The 25706-nt window shown below is 30.6% G+C and overlaps 2 protein-coding genes and 1 pseudogene across 2 annotated transcripts; all 3 read right to left on the bottom strand.

The window, feature by feature from the left end:
• Positions 1 to 5136: 5136 nt before the first annotated feature.
• On the bottom strand, positions 5137 to 7737 carry LOC123919431 (tubulin beta-1 chain). Its single transcript, XM_045971349.1, has 3 exons — positions 7207 to 7737; positions 6220 to 6489; positions 5137 to 6098 (listed from the first exon to the last, which is right to left on the bottom strand). The coding sequence occupies exons 1-3, from the start codon at positions 7598 to 7600 to the stop codon at positions 5407 to 5409; spliced, it is 1356 nt and encodes a 451-aa protein (XP_045827305.1). The 5' UTR covers positions 7601 to 7737; the 3' UTR covers positions 5137 to 5406.
• Positions 7738 to 17234: 9497 nt separating this feature from the next.
• Positions 17235 to 17711, bottom strand: LOC123923349 (SKP1-like protein 1A). Its single transcript, XM_045976037.1, has one exon. It carries the CDS (start codon positions 17709 to 17711, stop codon positions 17235 to 17237), a length of 477 nt encoding a protein of 158 aa, XP_045831993.1.
• A 2637-nt stretch (positions 17712 to 20348) lies between these two features.
• LOC123923381 lies at positions 20349 to 20822 on the bottom strand (annotated as a pseudogene).
• Between the last annotated feature and the right edge of the window lie 4884 nt (positions 20823 to 25706).

Raw genomic sequence — 25706 nt, 5'->3', positions numbered from 1 at the left:
ACTTTGTTAGTTGGTTATTTTAGTGGAGTCTCCCTTTTTAACTATATTTTTTCATTCACATGACCTGAACCCAAAACTTTGTTTAAATGATCCAAGACGTCACCACTAATCCGACTCATTTGGGTTTTTGATTTAAGAATTATTTATATTGAAGATTCGATATTCAACCCAAGAATCTACTAATCAAAGGAATATCGATCCAACTGTTCATTGGCAGAGGGTCATTTGAAATCGAAATTTTGTTATGTAAAGACTAATCCAACATTAGATATAACACTAAAAAGATATAAACCGAAAACCTCTAAAGAAGCACACTTCAATGTGACTAATCGAGGTATTCACCATAAGGCCAATCAATGTGACTTCCTAATTTAACAATGTACTTAATTACATAGACATTGTTACATTTATATTCTTCCCTCAAATAAACAAAATTAATTTTTATGGGCAAAATAGTCTTTTTAATATTTTATGTTTTTACTAGTCCCACACCCGTGCGATGCACATGTGTTATGTGGTATTTTATATTATAATGTTGAAAAATTATTCGTATAAATTGTAACAATAAGTATTATAAAATGAAAATAATAATATAAAAGTGATGTACTTATCACTTCCTCCAACCAATATATATACCTATATGTATAGAGAATGAGTACGGACCATCAAAATTGAATGAATTTTTTTTTTTGTGGGGTGCGCCAGCCAATGCAATAGTGCAACGCATAGGCGACACACTAAAATTGAATGAAATATGATAATGATAATGGTTATTATATATTTCAATCACATAACCTAACTTTTTGCATAACCTTCACTCTTCTCTAAAATTATAATGTAATTAAGTCAATAATGTATACACTCTTCGTATTTTTTTGTGTGACTAAATTATAAACTCTTTGTTGTTTCTATGAAAACAGTTGACATTTAAATGAGATAAATGTTGAAAGAGAATCCAACTATGTTCATCTTCATTGTCACTAAGAAATGTTATAATAATGTAGAAAAGTGTAACATCTTGTGACATCAATTTTTGGATAATTGGAGAGATATAATTCAATAATAATGTAGAAAATTGTAACATCTTGTGACATCAATTTTTGGATAATTGGAGAAACATAATTCTTTATTATTTATTATGAGATTGATATAATATAAAAAAAAAATAGAGATGAGAATGATATAATATAAGGAAGTGATGTGGAAACAAAAAAAAATAGAGATGAAAATGATATAATATAAGGAAGTGATGTGGCATTATTGTGTGATTTAATTGGATGTAAGTGGGTGATGTGGATTAGGGTTAAGATGGAAAGTAGGAGAACTATCTAGGAATTATATATATAGATTCTTTATTATTTTTTCTCTATGTATTTATCTTTCTTCTTACTTTTTTTTTTATCTTTCAACTTTTATTCTCTCTCATAACTTTTCATTATTTATTATTATTATTTTCCACTTTTTTATCTCTATCTTACTTTTCAATTTTTGTATTACTTTCTTTGTTAATTCATCTATTTTTCTCTCTTCTCTTTCAATTTTATATTTCAAATTTAAATTATCTCTTTTTTAACCTAATATAATATAATATATAACACTTTCTTTATCCGTTAATGTTTTATCATCTCTCAATTTATTATCTAATTTTTATTATCTTCTTCATACTTTCACCCTCATCAAAGAATATGTTCAACATTCTATCAAGAGGTTTATTGTAAGGACACTTAATGTTGTGCATAATAATGATTAGTGTGGATTCAGAGAACTTGATTTAAATTTATGCCATTGTGCACTGATAAATAAATAAAAACTTGTGACGAACTTTCGTCAATAATAAATACGAAAAAAATATGATCCATATATTTATAACTAAAGAGCATGAATTGGTTCAAATGTATTAGTTATATACTTTTTATTGTATTTAGTAAATCATGTTGTGAGAGTCTCATAAGTTTAGCTCAGTTGGCAGAGACATTACATTATATATGCAGGGGCTGAGGTTCGAACATTGATTGTCCCACTTATCCACTTTAAGGGTGAAATTTCTAGTCACTAAGTTACCTTTAGATATAAGTCCAACGGAAGTAGGAAAGAAGAAAAAACCTACCTTTAGATATAAGCACATAAAATCTACAACACATACGAGACAATATTTTAACAGATTTTTACATCTAAAATAAATAATTATTTGGCAAAAATACTATACTAATGTTGCTACCTCTTTGGTAGTGGCGGTGAGCCACCATACACCCCTCCCCTTATTGTTGCGCGAGGTGTTTCTATGGTTGCATTTGTTTCATTTTCACCTAGCATAGCTAGCCAGAATTTGGTAAATTTACAAGTTAAGAGCAATTCGAGAGTTTAAGTTTGTATTTGTTTGAATCTGCATTAATCTCATACTTTATCCTAATAGTTAGATAGTTTGTTTGAATTTACATTAATCTCATACTTTATCCTAATAGTAGATAGTTTGTCTACATTTGATGTATTATTGGTGATATTCTAACTTTGATGAATGAACCAGTTTCAATTTGTTGACCAAAAAAAAAAATTGATCCAAATAACTAATAATCCATCTCTTTTTTTATCGACGTATGCTTGCCAAAATATCTTATCTTATTATAATCATTGGAGTAGAGCTGAAAACATTTCAGCAGCAACAACATGGGAGTCATGTGGATTTATTTATTGATTCTGTCTTCATTGTAATGTAAGAGATTCCATAGTCATATGGTCCACCATTTAGATTTTTCATCAATTGGATTAGATGCAAAATGTACATCGCTCTGGAATATAAGAAAAAATGTCGATAACAGCATGCTTTGAAAAGGAAATGTCTTGCGAAGACTTCTATTTATTTATTCCTAAATTTTAACCTTGTTGCCCCTATTTTTCTTATTTATTTATTTTTGGTACAACCTGTTTTTCTTATTTTATTCTGGTTAGACCATTATAAATGGTTATTTTTCTTACTCACATGGGAGAGTAGATCCATAATCAATCAATAATTTTTCTAATAAAAACTAGTGTGACACTTGGGTATTATTGGAGAAGAGTTTTGGTTTTAATAAAAAATAAAAAATAAAAAATAAAAACTTTTGGAGATCTAAATCTATATTTTGATATATACTTGAGATTGTAAAAATATTAAAAAAATAATGTGAAATTATTATATGACGATTAGGGGTGATCGTATCCGAATCAATCCAAAAGTAAAACCACAAACCAAACCAATCCAAATTGAAACCGCAAAAAACCGCATTTAGTTTTAACTGCACGGATCATTTTTCTTCCAAACCGCACGGTTTAGTTTGGTTTGCAGTTTTCATTTCAAAAAACCGAACCAAATCAAACCAAACCGCAATACATAACTTAGCTCTATCAACTATTAGCAATCAACCCAAATTGTGTCCATAAAACAATAGACTGTCAAAACATATCATTTCATGCGATCCATAACTATATTGTTGGTATTAAAAATAAGTTATTGTGTATATGCAATTTTTGTATATACATATTGGATCATGTAAACAATAAAATAAATTAAAATTTCCTATGTTTATTTTGTAACAAGTTGAAAAAATTATCATATTTTTTATATCGTGATAAATCGCGCAAACCGAATCTATCCTAACCGCATTGATTTGGATTGGAATGAATGACTTTTTAAAAACCAACCGAACCAAACCGAGCCAGATGCATTTTTATCTCGCGGTTAGGATGACTTTTATGCTCAAAATCGAACCAAACCGAATCGCGAACACTCCTAATGACAATCTAATTCCATTAATTTATTTACAAAAATATTTTATAACTTTAATTTTAAAAAGGAAAAATACTATTTGGAAGATAGTATAATATATAGCATAGTTATGAGATGCACTTTGTCCAGGAAACTTAATATTCATGTTAAGTTACTATCTTATGCCTAGAGTAGCATAGTTGATTTTGATCTTATAATAGTGGGTTAGTTTGTTAGAAACTCACATAGATCCTTTGAATCGGTTGTACTTATTGTGTTTCTGAAAATAAGAAAGTAATGCTTTGATTCAAAAAATAAAATAAAAAAGGAAAAATAAAATTCTCATCCCCTCTCCAATACACTTCATCCAAACATACCCTTAACGGTGACCCATGCATGTGTGCACGTTGAGGTTATTTTTTCCTTTACAAAATTGGGTTCTATAAAAATGAAATTGTGGTCCTTAAAACATTGTACATATGAAGTGAACTCATAATTTTGATGCAAATATTATAGTGTCAGATTTAGGTCACATTTAGTGACCAAAATTTACATAATTTATAAAGAAATAGGAAATTTGAGAATATGTCGCAGTTGAGTACAAAACGTTAGGGAATAAAGCAACTCAAAAACACAAAAGAGTGCAACACACCATGATCTAGATCAAAGCTCGAGCTGAATTATGAATATACATGTAAAATACATGTACAAATGATAATCTAATGATTTAAAAATATAGTTTTATGTCTATGTCTATATGTCTATAAGATATAAAAGTGATACTATACTACACTGGATACAATCCAGTTAAAGTTCCACGGGAGAGGAACCTATCCCATTAAGTGAACAAATCACCCACCTATCCTAAGAGACTCATACACATAGTTTGGTGGCCCGTAGGAAGCTAGTTGCATATCATATAAAATGGAAAGGAACCCACCCTCTCAGTAACAGGTAAGGTTACTCCCCGGTGACAGAAAAATTCCAGGAGAAAAACTCGTCAACATCTAGATCTGATCTTGTCCCTTCAAGAAGAGTCAAGTCACTAGAGAGAATCTCAACCCCTCATCAACATCTACAATGGATGTTGTCTCCTCAAGAAAAGTTTGAGTTGAAGCAATAAAAGTCAATAGCTCCCATCCTTCTCAATATTGAAGGAAAGAAAAAAATACAGTAAAATAAGAATTATGGTCCTTTTCTGACCACATCCAACCCATTCTCAAACAACTCAAAGAATTAGGATACAACACTGGCAAAAAAATGAGACCGTTAAAGAAAAATACACTCATAACCTTTCGGACGTTAGAAAACCAAAATTAGTCAAGCCTTAGAGAAACAGAGATCAATGACAAGAGAAAGAATTCAGAAAAACATGTCACACAAGTAGCAAAAGGTATCTGAAAAATCAATTTGGCATCCAAACTTAACAGAACAACATAATCAATGAATTCCATGGGGACAATCATTTGAATCAAATATTGGTACTTAAATTCCAACAAAAAGTGATGCTTATAATAGGTGTTTAACTCTTCACTACCAACAGGTCACATAAAAGCAAATAAACCAAAAACAATTTTACAGCAATAGTAACTGAAATATAAGGAAACTAGTCTTAACTTGAAACAGCAACATGAAGTTGCAGCTATCCCAACCTTCATTCAAAATCATATGTCATGTTGTCCATACTCTTCTTCCTCTTCACCTTCTTCCTCTCCATACTCATCCTCATCAGCAGTTGCATCTTGGTACTGTTGATATTCCGCAACCAGATCATTCATGTTGCTCTCAGCCTCAGTGAATTCCATTTCGTCCATGCCTTCACCTGTATACCAATGCAAGAAAGCCTTTCTCCTAAACATAGCAGTAAACTGTTCACTCACCCTGCGGAACATTTCCTGAATGGATGTGGAGTTTCCAATGAAGGTAGAAGCCATCTTCAATCCTGTTGGGGGAATGTCACAGACAGTAGACTTGACATTGTTTGGAATCCATTCAACAAAGTAGGATGAGTTCTTGTTCTGAACATTCATCATTTGTTCATCAACTTCCTTGGTGCTCATCTTGCCTCTAAACATGGCTGAAGCAGTGAGGTATCGTCCATGCCTAGGGTCAGCAGCACACATCATGTTCTTGGCATCCCACATTTGCTGGGTAAGCTCTGGGACACTGAGAGTCCTGTACTGCTGAGAGCCTCGTGAGGTCAAAGGTGCAAATCCCACCATGAAAAAGTGAAGACGGGGGAATGGAATAAGATTCACAGCAAGCTTCCTAAGATCGGAGTTAAGTTGACCAGGGAACCTCAAACAACATGTGACACCAGACATAGTTGCGGATATCAAATGATTGAGATCACCAACTGCAGCACCAAAGAAAATCAAACACATTACTAAACAAATACTCAAATATAAAACCACAAGAAATGACAAGTCTAAACAAAAAGTTCAATATAGAGACTCCGAAATAGCTAGCTAGCTTACAGCTTGGGTTGCTGAGCTTCAGAATGCGGAAGCAAATGTCATACAAAGCTTCATTGTCAAGAACCATGACTTCATCTGCATTTTCAACAAGCTGGTGAACAGATAGAGTGGCATTGTAGGGTTCAACCACAGTGTCAGAAACCTTAGGAGAAGGGAAAACAGAGAAAGTAAGCATCATCCTGTCTGGGTACTCTTCCCTGATCTTTGAGATGAGAAGGGTTCCCATTCCAGACCCAGTTCCACCACCAAGTGAATGGCATACTTGAAATCCTGCACACAACCATAAAACACACCACACCCATTTCATAATCAGCCACACAACAAACATAAGGAAGTTAAAAATCAACAATGCATGCTAGTAAAACAAATCAAATACTCAATTAACAGCAACAGAAATGAAAGAAGAAAAACAACCACATACAAAATCCAATCGAATACTCAATCAACAGCAACAACACAATTCATGCTAGAAAAACAAACAAACAAACACACCCACCCATTCAAAAACAACCCACAAAACTCCCGAAAAGCAACATAGATCTCATTTCACAATCAGCCACAAAAAACACATAGATCGCTACCTTCAGTTAATTCAACATATACCCATTACAAAATCACCAACAAATCTCTATAAAAATACATCAAACACTTCAACTACAACTTCATTTCTTCTAATAAAACAAACAAACACTAACGAATTCAACAATTGAAAACCATAAATCAACACATACACGTTACAAAATCACATACTAAATCTCTGAAAAAAACACATCAACACTTCATTTCTACTAACCAACAAAACGAACAAACATGAACAAATCTAACAATTTAAAAATCAAAGAAACGCTAAATCAACACAAACACATACAAAAACACATCAAAACTTCAACTACAACTTCATTTCTACTAACAAACACTAAAAAATCCATCAACACTTAAAGAAATCAACAAAACCCTAATTTGAAAACAAGTCAAAAAAAACCATACCCTGCAAGCAATCACAGTTCTCAGCTTCTTTACGAACAACATCAAGAACAGAATCAATAAGTTCAGCGCCTTCAGTATAATGACCCTTAGCCCAGTTATTACCAGCACCACTCTGACCAAAAACAAAGTTATCCGGTCTAAAGATCTGACCGTACGGTCCAGAGCGGATACTATCCATAGTACCCGGTTCAAGATCCATAAGAACCGCTCTAGGAACAAATCTACCACCACTTGCTTCATTGTAGTAAACATCGATCCTTTCAAGTTGAAGATCTGAGTCACCGACGTAACGTCCAGTTGGATCGATTCCATGTTCAGCACAAACAACTTCCCAGAATTTGGCACCGATTTGGTTACCGCATTGGCCACCTTGGATGTGAAGGATTTGACGCATTTTGAGAGATTTTTGAGAAGAAATTGAAATAAACCTAGAAATGAAAATGTGTTGAAAAGGGTTTCTAGGGTGAGAGAGAAAGAGAGAGAAATGGGTTTGGGTTTTTATAGACGGAGAAAATGTTTGGGGGATTTTTTGGTGTAACGGTTGGGTTATTTTTGGGGATTTTTTAGAGGAAGCGCTGGAATTTTGAAATGGAAAATTGAATTTCCGAATTTTTTAAATTTGAATTTTATATTTTTTAAATTTTTAGAGGCAAAATACGATTTTTTTTTTTTTGGAAAGAAGTAAAATAAAACTTTATATTGGTTAAAATTAATAATGAAAAAAAAAAATCAAACATATCTCACACGCGTTCTATAAAAAAAAATCATAGCATGTAATTTATCCAAATAAAATATTATATAATACATGTTTAGATTATTTTGAGAGTTAAATGTTTGACGATAAACCAACAACGAATTGATTAAGTGGTAAGAATTTTGATCTTCTTAAGCATGTTGTCGGAGTTTAATTTCTAGCTTATGCATATGGAAAAAATTTGGTAACAATGATGGAAACTTCGTACCAATATCATGGTAACAAAAAAAAGTATTTATTTGACTAAACTTTAAAGTAATGAGTGTTCACAAATATATATATATATATGGGAGAGATCAAATTACACCGGTGTAACATTTGAGTAATGTTACACCACTCAATAACGCTTTAACGAATACAAATTTTACAAAATTCACCGTTGGATTGAAAGCTTATATCGTATAGATCATCCATATTAATTTTTACAAAAATCTAAAATCGTTTGGTATGTTATTGAGACCAATCAAGATTAATGGTTTATGCGTTTTTATTGAATATCGTTCATCTTGATCGATCTCAATAACATATCAAACGATTTTAAATTGTTATAAATTCTAACATAGATGATCTATATGATATAAACTTTCAATCAAACGGTGGATTTTATAAAATTTGTATTCGTTAAAGCATTATTGAGCGGCGTAACATTACTCAAATATTACGCCGATGTAATTTGATCCCTCCCTATATATATATATATATATATATATATATATATATATATATAATGAGAAAATATGATATTTAACGAACAATGTAAAATAGTTTTACACTGATATTCAACGAATATATTGTATTCTGCCAAATTGCAAAAATATTTTAAAATTTGTTGTATAATAATATATTGAGTTGATTGGATGAATGTGGATCTCCAATGAATTCTTAGAGAGAGGTTTTTCTAAAAAGTCTTTTTAAATAGCTATTGTCGATCTCTAAATTACATAATCTCAATTATAATATTATAATAGGCATATAAATTAAGATTTTGATTGGTTAGAAAATAAATAGCAACCTTTAATGGATCAATATAGCTGAACACCAAGTCTGGTGAGTACAACTTAATTGATAAAAATTGCAGTGACATTTTATATGTGGTGGGGGGTGGTGGGGGGGGGGGGGGGGGGGGGGGGGGTGGCTACGAGTTTATACATGTGATTCTCTTTTTCAAATATGTGTTATTTAATTTATTTTTATGAATATGCAATCCATGACTAATATTAAGGTGGACCACCTTCACAAGTGGTTCACCGTGGACAAGTGATTTACCGAATATGAATTTTACGAAATTCATTGTTGGATTGAAAGTTTATATCGTATAGATCATCTATAAATTTTTTTAATTTTTTTTAAAATCATTTGACATGTTATTGAGATCTATCAAGATTAACGTTAATAACATATCAAATGATTTTCAATTTTTCTATGGATGTTATATATGATATAAACTTTCAATTCAACGGTGGATTTTGTAAAATTCGTATTCGTTATAATGTTATTCATGACTGGTCCACCATGGACCACTTGATGAAGTGGTCCATGTTAGAATTTTGTAAAATTCGTATTCGTTATAATATTATCGCATGTCACTTTTATTTATTTTGACTTTCATGACCAGTTTAATCTGGTTCAGGGTCAGTTCTGGTACCAAGTGGTTCTTAATGAATTTAGAATTATGATTCAATGCTACCAACACTTCTTGAGTGTTTTCTTCTACACTAGCGTTGTATTCATATCTGTAATAACAATTTTTGGCAATGTGATTTGTTCCGCCACATATTTGACATGATTCCCTTAGTTTGCTAACTTGGTGGCCCCTTCCGGTTATTGTTAGAATTTGGTGGAACTTTGGAGTTGAGAGCTTGATAGTTGTGGCTGCTACGAGGATGATTGTGCACGAAACTTTGTGTGTGATGTCCTCTAAAATTGCTTCTACCACCGCACATATTTCTTCCTCTTCCTCGGACGCTGATGGTGGCTCTGCAAGTGTACAGAATCGCTACCAAGTAATAAAGTAGTAAGTTATCGTCTCCACAGGGATTGTGCCAAAGCTACCAGTTTCGGTTAGGAATTATGATAGTTTTGCTTTCGCTTTGTTTGTTTGGAAAAAGTTTTGAGATAGAGTTAGATAATATAAGACTAAAGATAAAAGAAAGAGTTCAAGATGATAAAAGTATGTTAAATGCTTTCAAATCCCACCCCCATTTCTGCTTGGTAACTGACGCTATATCTGCTCACTATTGAAGCATTATCTGGAGATTAATTTCTATTAAAGTAAGCCTAGTATAAATATACTTCTATTGTAATCTGCTTAGGGTGAATCATTCAAACTATGTTTAGCCTTCGTTATTTCTTGTCCTTACCTTAATGAGTTCAACCTTTAATGGGCATCCTTACCTTTAGAGGTTCCTAATTTAACAAGTTTTCTAGCGTGATTGGTTCCTTAATATCAGTACATAATTTAACTATATGTGATTCTTAATCTCAAACCTAACAGCAGATACTGAATTTAATGGTCTCATATAACTAGGTTATAGTATCTCTTTGTTTCCGAAGTCTTAGATGTGTCACGATATCCATTTCGACCTTAATTACTAACAGAATATGCACGAGTTCATATATGCTAGTGTATAAAACAATAAATACAGATACTAACATATAATAAATGAATAGCAATTTGTAAATAGACTTGGAAAATAACCAGATTACATGTCTCAAGCAGTCCTAGGGGAGTTCATCTACTTGCCCTAACCTAAAGGGACTTAGCTACTATTAAGCATATTGAACAATAAAGAAAACATGAATAAAAATAATCTCGATTCCTTGCGGAGGAAGTTTCGTCTCCCTATGGTGGGGGAGAGTTTCCCTCTCTTGAGAGCTTCTTAGCCCTCCTTGCCTCCTTCTCCTTTGCTCTTTAGAGAGCTTATAGTTCTCTGAACTTCTGAATGAATAATTATGAAGGAGGAGAGCTCTATTTATAGTTTTTCAACTGAGTTTGAGCTTTTTCCTGCGACCCATCGTATCCATCGTAGCCACGATGGTGTTCAAATTTGCCTCATCATGGCCACGATGGATCTTATCGTGGTACGATGAAAGATTTGCTTCATATATTCTTTGTTGTTAAACCGCCTTTCATCGTGTTGCGATCAATCTCATCGTGGTACGATGGAACCAAGTTTGTTGCGCAGTTTGTTCTTCTCATCATGGCCATGATGTAATCCATCGTAGCCACGATAGTGTCTATAATTAGATTGTTGCTTCAATACAAAAGTTGTAGCTCTTTGTCATAGCGCTCCAACGCATGGTCACAGGTCTCGATCCGATAATCGTAGCTCAAGTTATTGTGTTTTTTATACAATGTGGTATTTCTTCATCGTTCTACGATGGCCATCCATCGTGGGTACGATGGATTCTTCAATTCTTTCCTTTTTTTGCCCTTTTTTATGCATTTTCCACTTTCCTTGATTCTTGGACAAGTAACTTCGTAAATTTAGGTATTTGCTTGTATTTGTATTTGGTCTTCAATTGCTACTAAAACTACTCTAAAATAGTACTAAAAACATCGTATAATTGACTGTCATCAGACGCTAAGAAAAGCATGGTTATGATCACGAGATGGTTTTTCTTCCCCAAGATAAACCTGTTCAAATTTCTGCAAAGATATTATAAATTGATTTAAAGAAGGATATGAGGGTTTTGATAAAACCACAATTCTAAAATCCTTGTATTTGTTTTCAAGCCCTTTTGAGACTTGAAAAACTTTGTCCGCATCTGAGAGTGGTGTGCCAATTGCTGCAAGTTTGTCACATATTTCTTTGAATTTTCATATGTATTCATCCAGGGTCGACAGAGATCCTTTTTTTATGCCATATAAGTTATCTTTCAACCGAGCCTCACTACTTTTGGTGTTAGGCAATAGTTGATCATGGACTGTTGTCCATATTGAATAAGTTGTATCCCTTCCATAGATCATGCTTAGAACTTTTTTCATGTTACTGAGAAGCCATGAAGTAAGTAGCCCATCATTCATCACCCATTGCTCTTTTTGTGCATTTTTTGTTTTCTTTCCTGCAAAATCAATGACTTCATCTGCTGGTTTTTCTAAACTTGTAATGTGAAGTTCAAGGCCAAGGCTTCTAATGAGTGAGAGTATTTGCGATTTCCATAATAGAAGATTTGTAGTGGATAATTTGATTGAAACAAGACTACTACATTGGTGAAAAGAGGTAATCGTGAGTTTTGGTTCATCAATGGTCATGGTTGTTGAATTCACTAATACCATACTGAATTTTAAATTAAGGACATAGTGGAATAAATCTAAATTCATTAGTTCCAGCCCTCTATCGATCACAGTTACGGGGGATCGATCTGTGGTATTCTCTACCAAGTTCAGCGTTAATCACCACTAAATCAACTAACGATTGTGTATGGAATTGTAGTGTTATTGGTGTTTGGAAAATCAATGGTCAAAATTAATGGTTATTAAGATTTAATGTTGAGTTTGGAAAATCAATGGTCAAAATGAGCAACATTGGAGTGAAGAGTGGTGTTGATGGGGAAATTCGCAAGTTATGTTCAACTTTCAACTAATTGCATAAGTGACGTTATTGATTAGTCAGTACCATGTATTGTTTTTATCTTGATCAGATTTTCTTTTTTAATAGCAAATTGTTAGAATAAAAGAAGGGTAAATGATCATTTACCCCCCTGCAAAATAAGGAAATTTTCATTTACCCCCTTGCACAGATTTTTTTTCTGTTTACCCCCCTGCAAAAAATAGATTCTCTCATTTCGCCCCCTGGGTGTACAGCAGGACAAGTGACTGTGCAAATTTGCTGACGTGGCTTGTACACATGGAAAAAAATCATTTATATTTATTTTTAAATTCCACGTCAGATAATTTTTTTTTCAAAAAAATAAAATAAATTTTTTTTTTCATACAAAATTTAAAAAACGAATTTTGTTTTTTTTTTCTTTCAAAATTTTAAAAAAAATTTCCTAGAAATAACTTTTTTTTTTTTCGTACAAAATTATTGAGTTTTTTTTTTCCTAAAATAAAATAAAAAACGAATTTTCTTATTTTACTCCAAAAATAAAGATTTATTTTCAAATCTTTTTTAATTAAAAAAAAACAGAATCTTCGCCGTAATCGTTTGCTTCCACCGTCATGATTGTATTTGTCGTCGTCTTCTTCAATCGCCGAAATCATCTTCTACTTCATTATTGTCTTCTGCTTCTTTATATTTTTCTAGTTTTAGGGCAAATGGTTTTGATAGAAGGGGAAAACACCAATAAAACTTGTTTTTCTATTTTATATATATTTTTTTAAAATCTTTTTCGATTTTTTTTAATTCAAAAAGAATAACAAAAAATAAAGTTTTGTTTTTAAAAAATAAAGATTATGTTTTTTTTAATTCAAAAAGTTTGAAAATAAATCTTTAAAATTTTTATTTCGGAAATAAACTTTATTTCGGAGTAAATCTTTATTTTGGGAGAAAAATAAGAAAATTCATTTTTTTTTTATTTTGGGAGGAAATTTTTTTTTTGTTGGAAATTTTTTTAAAATCATTTGTATGAAAAAAAAATTAATTTTTTTTGTAGGAATTTTTTTAAAAAATTTTGGGGAAAAAAACAGAATTTTTTTTATTTTGTAGGAAAAAAATTATTATTATTTTTAAAAAAAATATTATCTGACGTGGAATTTAAAAAATAAATATAAATTATTTTTTCCACATGTACAAGCCACGTCAACAGGTTTGCATAGTCACTTGTCCTGCTGTACACCCAGGGGGCGAAATGAGGGAATCTATTTTTTGCAAGGGGGTAAACAGAAAAAAAATCTGTGCAGGGGGGTAAACGAAAATTTGCTTATTTTGCAGGGGGGTAAATGATCATTTACCCATAAAAGAATGGGATACTTTGTTGTTTGTATTAGAAAATTCTTCTATATCCGTTCAGGTTTCAATAGTTGATAGAACACGCACATACATAATACATTTTTTTTTTGAATGGCTAAAAGTTTATTAAACCACAAATCAAGGCACGAGAAGAGCCAAGACAAGGGAAAACATAACAAAAATACAAACATGGAGCAAGGCCTAGCACTATAATGAACATATTTTATTTATTTTAATACATGCGGACGCACGCACACACATACATACATAATACCAATATGTAAATGTTCTACAATTTATTTATTCCAATCGTCGTTTTCAATTTGAATGTTATATTAAGTATTAACGAATACTATCTAAATTGAAAAAAGATTAATGACATTGTCAATGAAATGCAAGAACTCATAATAAAGAATTTTCAGAGTCAAGGAATTGATTTTAATTTTTTCACTTCACATTCAATTCACTTTAAAAGATGCAATTTCTATTAACAAAAAGGATTTGACAATTACAAATTTATTTACAATGATATCTTCTAACAAAATTGGGTTCGATTATTAGAGTAACGTGATCGGATTACATATGTGAGTGACTTGATTTATTGATTTTTTATTTTGATAAACCCAATTTGGGGATTTTTATTGTGATAATAATCAATTGTCTTTCTCAAAAAATACATTTTCTTCATAACTAAATAATGACGATCAAAGAAGTAGACTCTGCAACTTCAAGAAAATACATTTTATAGACCAAAGCATTCACAAAACATAAGTCTATAGTAAAACACATGATCATTTTTCTCTCTCTCATTCAATCCAAGAATATTGATAATCTCCCCTTTTCAATGGCTCAAATAGAATTTTCGAGAAAATTATAACAAAGAAGCTAGTATAAATTTTGATTATATTATACGAAGTATAAAATTTTATTGGTATGACAATAAGACATAGTACATGAGAATTATACTATAAGATCACATAACTAGTTGACGGGTGAAAAGGAAGTGAGATTCCTAAAGTGTTGTTGTGGCCTGTCTAATACTTCGGCCACATATGGATCACTTCTAGAGCTAGAACCGTAGCTCGCAGAAAGTTTGAGGCGGTAGTTGATCCCCGCAACAACTTGCGATTCACCCCTGATGACCTTCATGAAATGTAGCTTCGTCCTTAATCCTTTGTTGTGTTCGGTGACAGCGAAACGGGCAATTTCAATCACATATGGATCATTGATGTTCTTGATCGGGGTATAACCGCCAGGTATAGCTTGATTCATGGCCATAGAGACCAACAAAACAAGGAGGAAAAGAACAAGAGATTGAAATTTCATGATGCTTTGCTAGCTTGTAGTGTAGCTCCTATATTTTCAAGCTTTAGAAATCACTATGGTATGAGATAACCTTTGTAGGTTAATTATATATACTGCAAACAAGTTATAGTACGTTGGTGATATTTTTTAATTTTGTTTTTGCAAATTGGAAATAAATTAAGTTTAGTCAAAACTTTCATTCTTTTTTATTTTTTCTAAATGAAGTCAATGTATAATAGTTGATACTTTTTTTTTTGTCATGTAGTTTAGTGGCTAAAATTTCCTCCCTTTAGATAGATAGGTGGGATGACCAGGGTTTGAACTTCAGCTCGTTGCATATATAATGCAATGTCACTGTCAACTAAACTAAGTTCATGGGATATAGTTGATAATTAATATAACAATTTTTTTTTTGGTACAAAATATAACACATTTAATATTCAATAAATATAATAATTAGTATATCATCAAAAAATATTAGTCGTATATGTAAAATCAAAACATAGCAGGGACCGGACTTTGAACCTTGTTATATTCAGTTATTCGCTTTTAAAAAGTAAAATTCTAACTACTAGACTACTTGAAAAACAGATATTGCAAATAAATTGCAACTTTTAGTTTAAGAGTGTTTAAATGATGCAAAAGTGTTAAACTCTATCCGGCGTCTGGTCTCTCAACTGGAAGAAGCTACCCTCTTTTTGGCTAGTATGTATGTATCTCTCTCTTTGCTGCGTCTCTAACTCTCATTCATTGGAATATGGAGTCAAATGCAAACATCATCATTCATGACTCATGATGAGGAGCCAATCAGAACATGTATCTGTTTTTAGTTATTCAGTGTTAGAGAATGATTACTTGCTAATCAAGTAACTCAATTAGGCCATAACTATTATACTCTTGTCTTGGAAGGCCTTATAAGAACAATGGCTTTTGTGTAAGCTCTTGAGGCATGGGTACTACACAGAGCAGCTAAGCTCCTGTTTTATCCATGCTTAACTACATTTGCTGCATGTCTTCAAGCAAGCTTTTTAGTTTTCATTAGAGGCGTGGCTTTGGTTTGAAATTTCTTTGAATGTCTCTAAATTTCGTCATGCCACACATATATAACCAACATTATGACATGATAAATTTTTAGACTTTTGTGTTCTAAAATATAGACACACAAACTGTAGCATTATTAATAGTTTCAAACATGAAATCAAGAATCAATTTCTTTGAGAACTAATTTGAACTCTAAAGTCTAAACTATGGCTCTATATATCCTTAATCAACTTTAAACTATGTAATAATTAGTTATATAATCATTCAAATGCTCATTGTTTTTCGAGACGAATTTGTTCCTCTTCATCTGGACCGTAATCATTCACAATGTTGAAAATCATGCGATTCTCCTCGGGCTTCTACGCTTCATCATGTCAGCGACAATCTTATACATATAATAAACCTTGACAAATTCAGTGTTCAAGGCTTAAGACCATTCTTCATCAAAAGGTTTTTCTTCGGAACTTGCAGCATCAACATGCTTCTTACAATACTCAATAACGTTCACTCAAAATTTTCCCGATTACGTAGGGAACAAGGATTTTAGTGTCATTGGCACAATTGTCCTCGATCATGTGCTTGATCGTTTGCCACTCCAATGCCATTGCGTTGTTGATTTCAAAGATCGATTGTCAGACGTATCAATTTATCATATCAGCTTATAAGCTAAAAGCTATAAGCTCAAATTTGGCATTGCCAAACAGAGCTTATATGTTCTGCTTGTATAAAAATTTATACAGTAATACAGTATTTAGGTAGGATTTAAATTTAAACAAATTTCAAATTGAAGAGTGTGATAAAAACAAGGTTACAATGTGTTGCTACTTGCTACCATTAATTTTGTTTTACTAATGAATTGTTGATATTCAGATTCATCACCAAGATGCAAGCATATAAACTGAAATAAAAATAGATATAAACTGAAAATAGTAAAAGTACTAATTAAGCATATATAATTCTAAATGTCAAATAAAAAATAACGAAAGCATAGAAAAAAAAGAAGTCAACATGACTTGTAAGATGTTAAATTATAATCAATCAAAAGCCCATTGATTTTCCCGACGAACTTCCGCCTCTTCCTCCGGATGGAAGTCATTCTCTATGTTGAAAATCTTGCGAACCTCCTCCGGTGTCTTATCCTTGATCATGTCTGCTGCAGCCTGACATAAACAATCCAACAAACTCTTGATGTCCAAATAATTTGCAGCCAGAATGAGTTCGAAGAGTGTACACTGATCAACTTTGACGAAATCATCGTCCCATGCTTTAAGATCATCGTTACTAATAGGTTTTTCTTCTTCAGAACTGGCACCTTGAACATGTTTTTTGCAATATTCAATAACCTTCGCCAAAATCTTGCCGTCTACATTCGGAAGAGGGATTCCACTGTCAGCACAATCGTCCTCGATCATATGCTTGATTGTTTGTGATTCCAACGCAACCACCTCGTCGATCTCAAATGTTTCACCATCACGACACTTCAGGGTGATCTTCTTCGTTGATGATGACATGATGAATTGGATGATTTTGAATTTTGGATGTTGCTTGTTGTCTCTCTTTTGAGTTTGAAACTTAGTGAGAGAACTGAATGAAAAAAATTAAGTGGCGTGAGTACTATTTATACTGCTATTTGATTGCAACTAGCGTTACTTGGTGAACGCAAAAGTTTGTTTTAACTTTAGATTTGATCTAGAATTAAAAAGATTTGATCTAGAATTAAAAAGATTTGATATTTTACATTAAAAAAAAACAGTTTATAAAAACAAAACAGATTTCTATTTATTTTTTTTTGTGTAAGATTTTTTTTCTTCTACGGGAAGATAATTCATATCATTTTCTTTTTGAATAAATTAAATATTGATTGTTTTATCTTTTTCTTGAAAAAAAAATTAAATATTAAAGATAATTTTTAAAGTAGTTTAATTTTTTAAATTAATTTAACTGAAAATTGAATTAGAATTCGTTTAAGGTTTATTTTAATATGTTACAGTTGTTTTTAAGGATTAGATAAGAATTTTATTTTAAACTTAATTTTTTTTTGAACCAAAACTTAAATTAAAATTATACTTCCTCTGTTTTTTTAAAATGTTCAGTTCTATCATATTTAGCGTTTCTAATGAACTGTGCAGTTTGTATTTTAAGGATACGATTTGTCATTTATACCCTTTGTTAGTTATTGTTATTTTTTTCAGTATACTTTTTTATATATATTTGAAAAACTAAAGTTTTTTTTTTATTTCAAAAAAAATAGTTTGTTCCTATTTTTACGATAGAAAAATTTGTTGTTGCGCGCATTGACGGATCGAGAAACTAACTAAACGGGGGGCAGACCATTTCTTTTTTAATAAATATTACATAAAATGTAGTTGTAATTTATGTAAATAGGAATCAAATTATACCGATATAAAACTATTTTACATTGATTTATTTATAGAATTAATTTACACTATGATATATTATACATAACAATTATAGTCTATTAATAATAATTATGTATAAAATAACAACTTTAAATATATAGTATATAGTATATACATTAGGGGTGGGAGGGAGGGGCCAAAGCTCACCCTTGCCACCCTTAAACCCGTCCCTGGTTGTGGGTCATGTCACTACTATAAAATCGCCTTGTAACCCAAAGTCATTTTTCAAAGTAGCTGGAGAATAGTTTTACCTACAGAATTTATTTATTTATTCAATTTTAATTCTTTATTTTCTTTATATCTCACTCATTCATTTCCACACATGCTCTCTCACTCGTTCTCTCTTACAAAATAGTAATTGTTAATTCATTCTTCACAAAACAATTCAATCTTCACCGCGCACACTCAGATTCAATCTTCACAAAACCCTAAATCTATGTTCACTCTTCAGATTCACAAAAACATTGAAGATAATCGTTTGTTCTTTAGATTCAAAGAACCATTGAAGGTAACCCTAATTTTGTTTTTTTCACACGACAGGGTTTAGAACAACAAAGAGGTATTACATATACACTTCACCAGAATCTAACAATCTCTAATATAAGACTGAAAAGCAAACAAGCAAATACTCCCTCCGGTCCTTTTTATAAGGAACACTTAGGGCAAAAAATTTGGTCCTTTTTATAAGAAACTTTGACCAATTTTCAAATGTTTTAAATGTTCAATTTCACTTATGCCCTTATTTATTATGAGAGAGAATTTAAAAATAAGTAAGTTAGTTGAATAAAGAGTAATTAAATAAGGGTATACATGGAATAAATTAAAATTTATAAGAGTATTAAATGAAAATAACTATGTTAAATGTGCTTCATTGGTCTGTGTGATTTTTTCAAAGTGTTCCTTATAATAAGGACCGGAGGGAGTAAAACTACAAGGAAACACCGACCCTAAATTTGTTTAAATAGATACCTCTTGTGTGAGTGATCGCTCATTGGCGTTGAGGTAAAGAAATGGAAGAAAGATATACTACTCCATTATTTCAATATAGATTTGTTTAGCATTCAGAGAAAAATGACGAGTACTCGCCATTTTTCTCTAAGTACTCAATAAGGTCGACACCTATCACCTTTTGGGGGATAATAACAAAGCTTTTGGCCAACTTGTGGACCATCGAGGACACATGGTGGAGAATTGTGGGGGGAAATATGGAAGGCACCAACCCCAAACAGGGTATTAGAGGCAACATATCTAAGAGAGAGATACAAATTGTCAATTTGATACAATTTTCCCTCTTTGCAACCAATAAGAAGAGAATTCAAACATCAATTTTTATGCAATGCCAGCTTGCTAAGTTTACTTTGTTCTTGTCTCAGTATCAAAGCCTGGGATGATACGTAATCAAAATGTTTTTAATCAAGTCACATTTAATCAGTATTTTTTTTGCTAAGCTAAATTCCAAATATTGGAATCTCTAGTCTAAATTATTAATAATATTTTTTTACAAGATCATTCAATAATACTAATAACTGAAGTTTTCATTCCAAAAGTTTATAATCATTGATCTCTTTATGTTTTAGAGGTACATATCTTTGTTTAATATAAACTGAAAAGAATAAAAGTACTAAGCAATATATAATTCTAAATGTCAAATAAAAATAAAAACAACTAAGCAAAGCATAAAAGAGAAGTCCACATGACTGAGATGGTAAGATGTTAAAAAATATATAATCACTCAAAAGCCCATTGATTTTCCCGACGAACTTCCGCCTCTTCCTCCGGAGAGAAGTCATTCTTAATGTTGAAAACTTTGCGAATCTCCTCCGGTGTTTTACCCTTGATCATGTCTGCTACAGCCTGTCATGTAAGATCCAATAAATTCTTGATGTTCAAATAATTTGCAGCTAGGATGAGTTCGAAGAGCGTAGCTTGATCAACCTTGATGAAATCAAGGTCCCATGCCTTAAGATCATCCTCATTACGAGGTTTTTCTTCTTCGGAACTTGCAACTTCAACATGTTTCTTACAATACTCAATAACCTTTGCCAAGATCTTGCCGGTTACGATTGGAACAGGGATTCCAGTGTCGTCGGCACAATTGTCCTCGATCATGTGCTTGATTGTTTGTGATTCCATCGCCACCGTCTCGTCGATTTCAAAGGTCTAGCCGTTGTTACTCTTGAGAGTGATCTTTCTTGTTGTAGACTAGACATGATAAATTTTGGATAACGTTTGTTATTCACGTTTTCTAAAACCCTGATCAATTGTGGAAGTTAGAAACTAGTGAGTGAATAAAAAAACAATGGGCATACAGCTGCTAGTACCGAAACAAACTTGGATCTTCTACGTAGCGAGCAAGTTTTATTTTTAGATTTGTTTTGGTTTTTAAATAAAAAGATTTTACTTTATCTTTTATTTATGAATAATAATAAAAGATTTGTTTACGTAAAAAATAAAAATAAGAAGATTTGTTAGTGGTGTGGTATATGCCTAGCCTAGCCTACTTTCCTCGTAAATTAAGATAGGGTTGAATGATGTTTTTTTTTAGGCAATATCCGATTGAATGATATAGATTTTGTCTAAAGGAAAAATAAATATAAAGTCTAAAATTGGAATTACTTTATGTCAGAACCGACCCCCGAATCAGATTAAACTGTAGTGAAAACCAAAAGAAAAAAAAAATATTGTAATTTTTATCTTCACCAGTTTTGTATAGGTAAAATTAAAACGTAAAATCGTCAATATTACAGTACCTTTTATTAAAATAATGTTAAATTTATTTAAATTACATATTTATATAATATTATAAATGTATTAATAATTTAAAATTTCAGCCTGATAAAATATAGTAATATTTATAAATTTGGGTCAACTATATAAAAAAGTTACGGACCAAATCATCATAGTTACATCCATAAATATAATGGGCTTTTAAAAATTTGCAACATAAAAAAAATACAGGTAAAAGTAAAATCATGTCAAAGAGTAAAAACCAACGATTTTACATGATTCCATCGATATTAGAGCAATTTAAATCGTTTAAAATGTTCCAAGCTATGATTTTACCCAAAAACATTAATTTATACCTGCGATTTAACTCAAAATGATGATCTAGAAATGTGAAATCTTTAGATTTTAAAATTTAAATCGTAATTTTAACAACATTGCTTTGAATCGTAAAGTATTTTTTACTTTGAACTAGTGGTGGCAAAGCGGGCAGCTCGTTGCATTTAGATTCGTCCCATTTAAGCCCTTTCAAAGCGGTCATTTTTATGTAGGCGAAAATGTACATGTAGCTCTCAAACTAGATATCAGTAAAGTTTATAACTTATCTTCGAGGCATTATGATACAAAACAAATGTAGTTCTCAGACCGGTGGATAAAATGGATCGGTTGATTGATTATTCCATTCTGGTTGATGAGATTATGATAGACAACTAACAAACATGTTTTTCTCCCTCTTTGAATTACATAGAAAAGATAGATAAAATGTTCCAATTAATATTTAGATATTATGCAACAAAAATTGAAAATGCTAGTGAAAATTAAAATAACACAAGAATTTTATTTAATTTTTGTAACATTTTAATACAAAATATGGTGCAGTAACCCTTCCAATAAATACTTATTATCTCCATCTAAAACGATTGTTATTTTCCAATAAGCCATTACTCAGTTACCACATACACAGTCACCGTGTTCACATCGGGGATGAGTTGTCTCACATGTAGTCTTTCCAGCACAATCACATTTAATGTGACAATCACTATCACTGACGCACTTTGGAACCTGTCTAGTCATTCTCCTGGCTTGTGATTCCATAGGCATATCTACATAGACAAACAATTTATCAATTTTTCTTAAACTGAAGGGTAAACTAAGCTATAGTAGAAGTAAAAATAAAAATATCTAAAATTACCTGTTGATTTTAGACCTGATGCAATGAGAAAAAAAGCAAAAATGAATGCCAATATCAAAGAGAAATTTCTTGTTGATCCCATCTTTTTCAAACAATATTTTTTTCGAACAATGTTTATTTTGTTTTTTGATAAAGTTTAGAAGTACGTACTATGTTTATATAGGCATTGTTGAGCACATGTTCAACATTAAATACAGATTTTTTTCGGTTTTCTACATTAAATAGTTATTAATGCATTATTTTTTTTTTTTTGAAGGAAGTTATTAATGCATTATTGTCACAATCAAAAATTATTAATGCATTATTGTCACAATCAAAAATTATTAATGCATTATATGTCGAACTGGTTGCATAATTCCATTTTACAATGGTAGCATTTTTTTTTTAAATTTTTTTTATGGTATCCAAGTAACCCTACTTCGAGATACAATTGCCGATTAACTAAATTTATTTTTCTAGTAAATAAAAACAAAAACTTTGTACCAAAAAAAAACAAAAAGCAAAAACAGAAATTCAATTAGTGTTTTATTATTTACAGTATTATATTAAATAAAATCGTTTAATTTATTGCAGTTTAAAACAGAATTGTGTTGAATTAATCGTGAACATTTATTTTAAAAACGGAAATGTAAATTGACCTATACCTTAAAATCGTTTAATGTTTTTTTATATTGTAAAGATCGTTTAATATATTGCAGTTTAAGCACGATTAATTAATCGTCTGTACTGTACTGTATTGAATTGTATTGATTATAAAATAAATTCAGTTGTCTACATAGTGATTTATTATATAAAATATAAAATAAAATCGTTATACATTTTGTTTTTAACTGCACCGTAATTGTATTGCGGCATATACAATTCAATTAACAAAAAATATGGTTGATTCTAAAATGTGACTTTAGTATAGAAATTAAAATGTGATGAATAGAAATTACCGTGAATAGAAATTAATTGAATTACAAATAATTTGTAACCGTAAATTACTAAAATGTGATGAATAGAAATTACTATTATTAATCATCCTTTATTATATATATATATATATATATATATATATATATATATATATATATATATATATATATATATATATATATTATTTTCGCAATTATGAATAGAGAAATATCACTCGCATATATTTGGAATATATTTAGAAATTGCTGATCAAATATGATTATATGATTATTGCCTTAAATATTGTCAATACTACAGTAAAGAAAATTAAAGAATGGAGAATATTAACTTGTGCCCTTAAGGCACATGTTAAGGAAGCAAAAATAGAAATTATTAAATGTTAATTTGTGCATTTTGACTTTTGAAGCATTAAATTTCTTGTATCATTAAATGATGAATTTCTATTTTGATATATCTTAACATGTGCCCTAGGGCACACGTTAACAAGACCCTTAAAGAATTGGATTACTATATGATTGTTGACTATGTACAATGTACTTCATCTAAATTATTGATCAAATATGATTATTGCCTTAAATTCTGATCGATACTACAGTAAACAAAATTAAAGAATTGGATTACTATATGATTGTTGACTGTGTACGGTACAATGTACTGCATCTAATTGCATTAATAACATGGGAATTATTGCCAATATTACCTAACAATACTACTACATGTAACAAAATAAAAAAGTAATTAAAATATACTGCATCTATAAATAAACTGTCTACACCAAGTTTCTATTCATCACGATCAAAACAACCTTACTAAGTTATTTTCCTAATTTAATAAACGCATTTTCCTAATTTAATAACCATGTTGTCATAATCTAATTCCCATTCCAATTTCAAATTGAAATGTAAAAATGAATGAATATTAATGGTCGATTTTTTATTTTGATTACCAAATTGAATTTTTATTTTTTTTATAAGCTAATGGATGAATATTAATGGTCAATTTTTTTTGGTTATAATAATTTAAGGGGATAATTATTTTGAGATACATCTTTGTCTATAAATAGTATTTTTGAGTCTAACATCACGGTTAGTATTCTCGAAATTGGGATTTCAAAGGACTATTTTAACAAAAAAAAGTCTTGAAGATTTTGTGGGATTGTATTGACTTTGTGGGATTTTAAATGACATTTTCAACAATCACGATTTTTAAATCAAGACTTTAAAGAATTGATTACACAGATTTTCTAGATTTTAGAGTACTTTATGGATTTTTATGATTTCAAATGATTCAGTAAATTTTTTTTAAAAAAAGAAACAAAGTTATTGATTTCCTAAAATAACATCCAATATTAATAATAACAATTAATCAATATAAGAAAATAAAAATCAATGAATCAAGAAAACAAAAAAAAATAAAAACATAACAGATGGGAAAAAAAATTACACGTTAAATTGGTACAAAAACAAAAAAAAAAAAGTTATGTTGAAGAATTTTGAGAGTGGTATATGTGTGATGATTATTGAACAATATAACAAATCGTTTTTTGTGAGTGATATACGTTGAAATTTTTGATCTAACACAAGTTATAATTGATTGAAAAGTATATATAATCCATTCCACTTGTAAGAGAAGAAACTCAGTAAAATTATGTTAGAGGTTTATAATTATATGTATGGATAATATAGCAAATTGTAAGAGAAGAACATATTTTGAACTGATGAGTTCCGACGGCAATAGAGAGGTAGGGAGAAAATATTAGCGATTATAAAAAACATGAGATAATCAGGAAACATGAAATAGAAACATGAGGAAAGGTGAAAGAAATAAAAAAAATGAGAATCCATCAAAATCTCATGATATGAGGAAAGACTTTTTGTAGCTCAAAATTCACTAAAAAGTCCATCAAAATCCATTAAAATCCTATTTTTTAAACAATCCATCGAAATTAAAATACTTTTGAATACCACAAGACTTTTTGTAAGTTGTAAAGAGTCTTGGTTGAATATCACTAGACTTTTTTAAAGTCTTTTAAAATCATAATTGAATACCACCAGACTTTTTTAAAGTCTTTTAAAATCCTAATTGAATATCACAGGATTTTGTCATCATAAAAAAATCTTTTAAAATTCATTGAAATCCTAATTGAATACACCCACCTAAACCTGTATTTTTTTTTTCTTTCTCTTTGGTGCTTTGCTATTCTGATAAGTGTTTGAAAGGATTTTTGAGTAATAATGAATCAAAGATCACAA

Source organism: Trifolium pratense, linkage group LG4 (assembly GCF_020283565.1).
Source record: "Trifolium pratense cultivar HEN17-A07 linkage group LG4, ARS_RC_1.1, whole genome shotgun sequence".
Taxonomy (NCBI): domain Eukaryota; kingdom Viridiplantae; phylum Streptophyta; class Magnoliopsida; order Fabales; family Fabaceae; genus Trifolium; species Trifolium pratense.
The sequence above is the reverse complement of the archived record's forward strand: the minus strand, read 5'-3'. Positions and strand labels throughout refer to the sequence as shown.

Coding starts and splice junctions, on each gene's coding strand:
- LOC123923349 (XM_045976037.1), bottom strand. CDS start 17,711: ATGTCATCATCAACGAAGAAGATCACCCTGAAGTGTCGTGATGGTGAA.
- LOC123919431 (XM_045971349.1), bottom strand. CDS start 7,600: ATGCGTCAAATCCTTCACATCCAAGGTGGCCAATGCGGTAACCAAATC. Junction 6,490..7,206: donor GAACTGTGATTGCTTGCAGG/GTATGGTTTTTT, acceptor GGTTGTGTGCAG/GATTTCAAGTATGCCATTCA. Junction 6,099..6,219: donor GAAGCTCAGCAACCCAAGCT/GTAAGCTAGCTA, acceptor TTGGTGCTGCAG/TTGGTGATCTCAATCATTTG.